Below are 10000 nucleotides of genomic sequence, written 5' to 3' on the forward strand. Positions count from 1 at the left end.
TCTATTTACCTTTCTTAATACATTTCTATTTACAGCTTTCACGCTATCATTTTATATATCGTTCTTTTTATATATCTATCTAATTATCATTCTCTGTCTGTCACACATTAACTTAATCATGTTATATCTATTTACTTTATTTTTGCTTCGATGCCCCCCCCCCCCTCTCTCTCTCTCTCTCTCTCTCTCCTCTCTCTCTCTCTCTCTCTCTCTCTCTCTCTCTCAAATTTGTTTTCCGCCCCTGAACCGGAATTCTGGAATGCGTTTGTTGAATGCCAAGTTTCCCTTTTAAATCGAAAAAGAGGTGACTCTTTTTATCTTTTTTTTTATTTCCTCTCTCGGCAAAGCTTGTCGCCTTCGATTTCAAGGCAGATGTATCCTGAAAATCTCCCCTATACTCTTCTTCTTTTTCTCCTTCTTCTTCTTCCTCCCTTTTTCTATCCCTGGAATCGAAGGAATAAGTGGGATTTTTCGCGAATTCATTCTGCTAAAACGCGCTGGACTCCAATGCGGTGTTTACTTCTATAGTCAATTTTTTTTAGCGAGGCAGATTTGCACGGACTCGCAGCGGTGCCCATTTAGCTCGGAAAGGTTTCCTAATCGCTGATTGGTTGGACAAGATAGTTCTGACCAATCAGCGATCAGGAAACTTTTCCGAGCTAGAAGGGCACCGCTGCGAGTCGGTGCAAAGGCGCCTCATTAAAAGCAATTGACTATAGTTTCGTTTATTATGCTTTGCTTATATTGGGCTTTTATTGTTCGGGAGGGGGCCAACATAGTTTAAGTGCCACATAAGACACTGTTTACACGTTTAAAAGTAATGAACACCCGAGATCAGTACACTGCCATCTAAAAAAAATGCAAATAAATTAATATTAGTGTAACTTGTCCTATAACTAGTTGCGTAAAATTGGGGTCTTTCTTTTGCGTATGCGAATATACAAACATGATGTTTACTCTGGATTACCTGGTAGGGGGAGGGAGAGAGGGAGGAAATGGGAGGGAGAGAGGAGGGAGAGGGGGACGGGGAGGGAGAGGGAGAGAGGAGGGAGAGAGGGAGGGAGGAGGGAGAGGGGGAGGGAGAGAGGGAGGATGGAGAGGGGGACGAGGAGAGAGAGGGAGAGGGAGGGTGGAAGAAGAGGGGGATGGGGAGGGAGAGGGAGAGAGGGAGGGAGGAGGGAGAGGGAGAGGAGGAGGGAGAGGGGGACGGGGAGAGAGGGAGGGTGGAGTGAGAGGGATACGGGGAGGGAGAGTGGAGGAAGAGGGAGAGGGGGACGGGGAGGGAGAGGGAGGGAGGAGGGGGAGGAGGGGGACGGGGGACGGGGGATGAGGAGGGTGGAGGGAGAGGGTGGGAGGGTAGAGGGAGAGAGGGAGGGTGGGGGTAGAGAGAGGGTGGAGGTGGAGGGAGGGGGAGAGGGATGGTGGAGGGAGGGGGAGAGGAATGGTGGAGGGAGGGGGAGAGGGAGGGCGGATGGAGAGGAGAGGGAGGAGGGAGAGGGAGAGAGGAAGAATGTAGGGAGTAGGGAGGAGGGAGGAGGGCGGAGGGAGACAGGGAGGGCAGAGGAAGAGGTGGACGAGGAGGGAGAGGGAGGTCAGAGGGATAGTGGGACGGGGAGGGAAAGGGAGGGCGGAGGGAGAGATCGAGGGCAGAGAGGGGGACGGGGAGGCATAGTGGGATGGGGAGGCATAGAGGGATGGGGAGGCATAGTGGGACGGGGAGGGAGAAGGAGGACAGAGAGGGAGAAAGTGGGAGGGAGGGGAAGGGGGAGGGAGAGGGAGAGAGAGAGGGTTCTAGCAAGCAATCACTGTGTTTACATCCTGATAGCGTTTTCTAGGCAGAGATTTCTCGTGGGGCGCCGACAAGACAAATGGTTCTCCTTTTCTCTGTCTTTCCTTTTCCTATCATTCTCGTCTCTCTCCCTCTCTCTCTCTCTCTCTCTCTCTCTCTCTCTCTCTCTCTCAGAAAGGATTTTTTATTGTTATTTAGGAAATTTATAATTTTACTCTGGTGTAAATACACACACACACACACTCTCTCTCTCTCTCTCTCTCTCTCTCTCTCTCTCTCTCTCTCTCTCGAGAGAGAGAGAGAGAGAGAGAGAGAGAGAGAGAGAGAGAGAGAGAGTGTGTGTGTATTTACACTGGAGAAAATCATACACTTTTATATAAAAAAAATCCTATCTTCTTTCGTGGAGAGAGAGAGAGAGAGAGAGAGAGAGCCTTACCTTGCCTTATTTGCCTTATTTTTTGTTTGGGTTCCCCCAGGTCCCTCAGTGTGAGGCACCTCGTATATCCACCAGAGAGTTGCTAATACATCTTCCGGTGTATTTTGCATCTTCCAGTCTTGGATGGTCTGGGATGCATCTTAGGTATTTATCGAGCTGATTTTTAAACGCATCTACGCTCACTCCTGATATGTCTCTTAGATGAGCTGGCAGCACATTAAATAGTCGCTGCATTATCGATGCTGGTGCGTAGTGGATTAATGTCCTGTGCGCCTTTCTCAGTTTACCTGGAATGCTTTTTGGCACTATTAATCTACCTCGGCTTGCTCTTTCTGATACTTTAAGCTCCATGATGTTTTCAGCAATTCCTTCTATTTGCTTCCATGCTTGTATTATCATGTAGCGTTCTCTTCTCCTTTCTAGACTGTATAGTTTTAAAAATTGCAGTCTTTCCCAGTAATCAAGGTCCTTAACTTCTTCTATTCTAGCAGTATAGGACCTTTGTACACTCTCTATTTGCGCAATATCCTTTTGGTAGTGTGGGTACCATATCACATTGCAGTACTCGAGTGTACTACGCACATAAGTTTTGTAAAGCATAATCATGTGTTCAGCTTTTCTTGTTTTAAAGTGTCTGAATAACATTCCCATTTTTGCTTTACATTTAGCCAACAGTGTTGCTATTTGGTCGTTGCATAACATATTCCTATTTAAAATTACACCAAGGTCTTTAATTGCTTCCTTGTTTGTGATTGTCTCATTATTAGGTCCCTTGTATGCATACACCATTCCTTCTCTGTTTCCATAATTTATTGATTCGAATTTATCGGAGTTAAATACCATCCTATTTATCTCCGCCCATTCATATATTTTGTTTAGATCTCTTTGTAGTGAGTTCCTATCTTCATCACAAGTAATTTCTCTACTTATTCTTGTGTCATCGGCGAAACTTCTCACTACGGAGTTTTCAACATCACAGTCTATGTCTGAGATCATAATAACAAATAGCAGTGCAGCTAATACCGTACCTTGGGGCACACCAGATATTACCTGGGCTTCATCTGATTTCTCGTCATTTGCAACCACTATCTGTTTTCTGTTTTGCAGGAATTCTTTTACCCATTTTCCTATCTTTCCCACAATATTATGCTTTCTCATTTTTTTCTCCAATATGTTATGGTCTACCTTGTCAAAGGCTTTTGCAAAATCTAGATAGATCACATCTGTGTCTTTTTCATTTATCATATTATTGTATATGTTTTCATAGTGAGCTATCAGTTGGGTCTGTGTACTTTTTCCAGGTACGAAACCGTGTTGACCCATATTAAACAAATTATTTTTGACCAAATGGTTCATTATTTTCTTTTTTATTACCCTCTCATACACTTTCATAATATGTGATGTTAGACTAACAGGTCTATAATTGCTTGCCTCTAGTCTTGATCCACTTTTGAAGATAGGGGTTATATAAGCTAATTTATGTTTAACATATATCTCGCTCATATCTATACTCTGTCTTAGCAGTATTGCAAGTGGCTTCGCGATAGTGTTTGCAGTTTTTTTTAACAAAATCGCTGGAACTCCATCTGGTCCGGCTGCCGATCCATTTTTAATTTCGTTTATAGCCGTGACAATATCTGCTTCATTAATATCTATATCCGTTAGATATTCAACATTTTCTTCTCTCATTTCTGTTTCATTATTCTCATTCGTGAACTCACTCTTATATTTTTCTGCTAATATGTTGCATATTTCCTTTTTTTCATTCGTTAGCCGTCCTTCAATTCTTAGAGGGCCTATTTCTATTCTCTTTTTATTCATCTTTTTTGCATAGGAGTAAAGTACTTTGGGGTTTCTTTTTATATTTTGAAGTGTCCTTTCTTCTAAGTCCCTTTTTTCATTTTCTTTCGACTGTATAATCTTTTGTTCTGCATTTTCTATCTTACATTTTATTTCCCTCATTTTCCACACATTTTTTTCTTTTGCAAGATTTTTCTTCCACTTTTTAATTTTCTGAAATAAGATTCTTCTGTCTCTTGGTATGCACGTCTTTAGTTTATTGTTTTTTTTCGGTACATATTTTTCAACAATTTTCTCCAGTATTTTGTACAGTATATCCGTATTTACCTGTATATTATCACTTATAAATACATTTTTCCATTCTTTATTCAGTTCTTCATTTATTTCTGACCATTTTATATTCTTACTGTAAAAGTTATATTTTCCATATCCTTCCCAAAGTTTTGTGCTTTTATTAATTCTGTGATCACTTGCTTTGGAATGAACTATCAATTCTATGACATTGTGGTCTGAAATTCCCGTGTTATACACTATTATTTCTTTAACATAATTCACCTCATTCACAAATACTAGATCTAGGACATTTTCCTTTCTTGTTGGAATGTGGTTTATTTGTTGCATATTATGTTCTAATAGCATATCTTGAAGCTTTTCAAATTGCCTCTTATCTTCTGCGCTACTATTACTATCTTTTTTATATGTATACATACAAGCACTTTCTTCTATCCGTTCTTTCCAATCCACGAAAGGAAAGTTAAAATCTCCGGATAGGAGTATATTCCAGTCTTTATGGTTTCTACATATATCATCTATTTTTTCTATTATTATGTCAAACTCCTTAGTGTTTGGGGGTCTGTAAACTACAATATTCATTAGTTTTTCAAATTCAAATTCTACCGCAATCAATTCACATTCTGTGTTGCTGTATTTTTCACATACTTTTCCTTGATTTATGTCTCTTCCATATATTGCGGTTCCCCCTTGATTCCTATTTTTTCTGTCTGATCTATAAGTTTGGAAACCCTTTATCTGGTCATCACTGCCAGTCTCTTGGGAATACCACGGAAAAGCTTATCAAAATATATTAGGCGACTGAAAGATGAAAACTTCACTTAATAATGGTTCTATTATTTATTTTCTCTTGAAATTAAAGAAAAAGAGAAAGAAAAACTATTTAAAAAAAAGCTAAAATAACAGACAATTAACAGTAAAAAAAAAAATAAGCCTCTTCAGTACTCTTACATACTTATATGAATTTACTTATATACTTAAAAAATGCAATACATTTCTAAAATTATTTTAGAAAAGTCTGGTACTGGAAGGATTTGCAAAATCGCCTTACCGTAAATAATTAGTAAAGAGACTAATATTAGAATAGAAAAAAATATGTTTCATAAATATCGATGAATTTGAAAAAAAAAAAAAAAAAAAAAAAAACTTTCAAAAAACTGTAATGCCAAAAATGCTGAAGATATTAAATATTTTTAAAGACTGGTATGCAAATTTCATTCATAAGATAATTCCGAGCGGCGAATAAATGAATTTATATACGAAGGATCAAGTATTTTCTCTTTGAAATAATAATAATAATAATAATAATAATAATAATAATAATAATAATAATAATGACGATGATGATGATGATAAGAAAAAAAAGAAGTCTTACACATTAAAACTTTGATAATCCCTTTGAAAAAATAATTATAACAATAATAAATGATGAAGATAATAGTAAGACAAAGAAGAAGAAGAAGAAGAAGAAGAAGAAGAAAAAGAAAAATAAGAAAAAGCAAAAAATTAAGAAGAAGAAGAAGAAGAAGAAGAAGAAGAAGAAGAATAAGAAAAAGAAGAAGAAGAAGAAATCTAATACATTAAAACTTCCATGAAAATAAAAACCATCTATTAAACCCTTCAATCACATTGACAAATAAAACACTGAATAAAAAAATAAAACAAAAAAGGAAAAAAATAAAAAAAAAATCGTCCAGGGAAAGTCAGGAATATAAAGACGTCATTTTCCCGGTGATTGCGATGAACACCCTTGATGAAAATTGCCCAAAATAGCAGGACCCAAGAGAATTGGGGCGTTTTTTTTTGGGGGGGGGAGGGGTTATTTTTTTATTCTTCTTTCTTTTCAATTTTATAGAATTTGATTAATTTTTAATAATTTAATAGTTTAAATTTTTTTCTATCCTCAATGGATTTTATTTGCTTCGTGATTATTTCATTTTTTTCTTTCTCCTCAATTTTTATAGAGTTTGATTAATTTTCAATGATTTAATAGTCTTAAATTTTATTTTTATCACCAATGGATTTTATTTGTTTTGAGTTTAATTTTTTTTTTTCCTTCGCCTCAATTTTTTGGAATTTGATTAATTTTTAATGATTGAATACTTTTAGTATTTTTTTTTTATCCCAATGGTTTTATTTGTTTCGTGATTATTCAATATTTTTTTCTTTCTCCTCAATTTTATATAGTTTTTGTATGATAATGGATTTTACTTGTTTCGTAATTATTTTTTTTTCTTTCTCCTATATATAGTTTGATTCGTTTATGATTTAATCTTATTTTTTTTTTGTGTGTAAAAATAAATTATATTTGTTTCGGGATTATTACACATTTTTTTCTCAATTATATATAGTTTGATTTGTTTTTAATGATCTAATAATCTCTTGAGGTTTTTTTTAACCAAATCGATTTTATAAGTTTCGTCATCATTAGAAATAAGAAATGTGTTAATTGTATTTCTTTTCTGATTCCTTTCCTCATCTGCCAATTTGATTCGCTTTATAATGATTCGATGATTTCTATATCTTGAAAGTTAAATCTATATTTAAAAGTTGATTAAAAATGAAAATGATATTTCATATATTCTTTTAACTCTTCCTCGTGTTATAACAATTACTCTTACTATTTGATCAAATATCTTTTTACCAAAATCGATACATTCTAATTAAGGGCTTGGAGCCTTTGTAGGGTGACGGCCAGATCCCGTAGAAAACGGGAATATTCTTTACTGTGGCCGTCGTTCTAAAAACGATTTTGGCGGGAGAAGCTAACTTAAAAAACCAACCTAACCTATGCTAACAGCCGTATACTTACCCAGGGGGGCTGTGCTCCCCCGGACCCCTCCTTACACAACAGTTTCCTTACCTACGAGTACGACGGGAGAAGCTAACTTAAAAATACCACCTAACCTATGCTAAAAGCCGTGTCCTTACCCAGGGGGGCTGCGCCCCCCCCCCCCCCCCAGACCCCCCCCCTTACACAACATATTTAAGATCCGTAGACCAATTCCAAACGTTTTTATTCTATACAAGATAACAGTCTGAGCGATAATAAACAAATTAGGACGCTTGGCCGTAGCGCTACAAACTACCCAAAGGCTTTTTAACGTTTCTTATCTGACAACACTTTAGCCCAGTGTTGGTTTAACAAGAACTTGCTTTCACTATATCCCGGGGATAGGGAAGACGGGGGGGGGGGGGTTTGGAGGACAAACACACATACATACATACATACATACATACATATACACATATATACATACATATACACACACAAATATATATATATATATATATATATATATATATATATATATATATATATATATGATGTATGTGTGTGTATGTGTACACATTTACATATCCGAATATATATGTATATATATTTATATAAAGCATATATGAATGTATATCACTAACACTCGTGATTTTCATCATTATAAATAATGTAAATATCCACCACAACGGCATTTAATATAGAATTCTACCTTTGGGAACTCTCTTGATAGCATGGTTGGTTTGAGTCCCTACAGGCATGGTCCCGGCTAAGAGGCATAGGTTCGAATCTCTGCCCAGCCAGAACTTGTTATCATAAATGAATTCCAGTGGATATATATTCCCAAAGGTAGAATTCGATATTAAATGCCATTGTGTTTGATATCTACATAGTGTATATATATATATATATATATATATATATATATATATATATATATATATATATATATGTATATATATATATATATATGTATATATATGTATATATATATATAAATATATATAAATACATATATAAATATATATATATATATACACACATATATATATATACACATATATATAAATATATATAATATATACTGTATATAATATATATATATATATATATATATACATATATATAAATATATATATATATATATATATATATATATATATATATATAAATATATATATATATATATATATATATATATATTTATATATATATATATATATATATATATATATATATATAAATATATATATACACATATATATACACATACATATATATACACATATATATACACATACATATATATACATTTATATAGTATAACATATATATACATTTATATAGTATACACAGCCAATGCAGCCATTTCTAATCCACTGCAGGACAAAGGCGGCCAGTACTCAGGCATCTCCTTACCCATGTTTGGGGTTCGGCCATTTTCATCACCTTGCTGGTCACAGCGGATTTGGTGATGGTGGAAAACTTTAGTCTAATCGCTGACTGCAAACCAACCTAGTTATGAGTGACCCTAACTAGTATAGCTTTGCTGATGCTTTCCACTTTACCACTTAAAGGTAACCACATTCAGAAAGATCTATACACACACGTATTTATGTGTGTTAAGTATATATGTATGTGTGTTTGTGTATATATATATGTGTGTGTGTGTTTGTGTGTGTGTATCTGTGTGTGAAAATCTGTTGGTTTGGTCGTGCGTACTAGAGTGCTTACGCAACGTTGCTTGATTACTTTTTTTTTTTTTTTTTTTTTTTGGCATCTTACACCATATGGGTGTTGACGCACAAGCTTATGTTCTCTTCAGCAATAAAAACCAGCTGTTGATGAGGACGTCGACTTAATGCTTCCATGAAAGCAACGACTGCAAATTGCGTGCGTAAGCGCTGTCAAAAATACGCATTGCTGTTAGTTATACGAAGACCACAAATTCCCTGACCCGGACCGATTCTGGTATTCATTTGTCACCAAAGTTAATTTTCGCACTTCGTCTTGGTGTCCACTTGAGACGAACGTCAACAGTCAATATCTTGTCTTAAGGTTGTTATTAGAAGTTGTATATTGTTGTAGAAGTCGTTCCCTGAATTAACAACGCCAATTTTATAACAGGCATCAATGGCAACAACAACAGCAACAACAATAACAGTTACTATCTTGTCTTTAGATTGTTATTACACTTAGTTTTAGAAGTAATTCCTTCGATTAACAAGGCCACTTTCACTGCCAACACCAATACCAACAACTATAAAAACAACAACAATAATATCATTGACAGTAATTGACAGAAGTAGATTATTTTTGTAAGAAGTATTATGCTAGCAGTAGTTAGTAGTAGTAGAAACAGTATTAGCAGATAGGCCTACAGCAGTAGCAGAAACAGTAGTAGTAGTAGTAGTAATAAAATTGAGACTTTCAGTATAGTAAAAGTTTATCGCATTTTGTATATAAAAAAAATATTGCGGGAAAGTGCATATGAAAATTGACAATATTCAAACATCGATAACACTTTCATCTCAAATCTGTTTTTTGCATTTCAAAGCTCATTTCAATATACTTATTAGTCTATATAACGTCGTTCACGTAATTGTAATCTTAACGCCATAATATTTACGATTGAGAGATAAGCCATATAAGGAATGCCTCAATTGTAAACCTTTCATTTTAACATTCTCGTTGAATCAGCAGTAGTATAATTGACAAATTGACCGCTAGAAATCATCACCCCATGTCCCAGGAGTGAAGACACAAACAATTAAGGACTCTGTGATCATCAAGTATTGATTGAAACGTCATTCTACAAGTCTGGAACTTTTTCAAACGCCTGACTATACAATTGCGTCAACATCTGCAATTTCAAGACTTGGCGGTACGTCTTTATCCTGCTCTTGTTGCA

At 35.4% G+C, this 10000-nt stretch overlaps 1 protein-coding gene across 1 annotated transcript in view; it reads left to right on the forward strand.

Annotated features, from left to right (window-relative positions):
- The first annotated feature begins 1092 nt into the window (after positions 1-1092).
- Positions 1093-10000, forward strand: part of LOC137651814 (uncharacterized protein DDB_G0287625-like) — a 27968-nt gene continuing 19060 nt past the window's right edge. Inside the window, exon 1 of the mRNA XM_068385032.1 lies at positions 1093-1746. Coding sequence (XP_068241133.1) covers positions 1093-1746 — 654 coding nt within the window. The remainder of the gene's footprint in view (positions 1747-10000) is intronic.

This window comes from Palaemon carinicauda, chromosome 13 (genome assembly GCF_036898095.1).
Source record: "Palaemon carinicauda isolate YSFRI2023 chromosome 13, ASM3689809v2, whole genome shotgun sequence".
Lineage (NCBI taxonomy): Eukaryota > Metazoa > Arthropoda > Malacostraca > Decapoda > Palaemonidae > Palaemon > Palaemon carinicauda.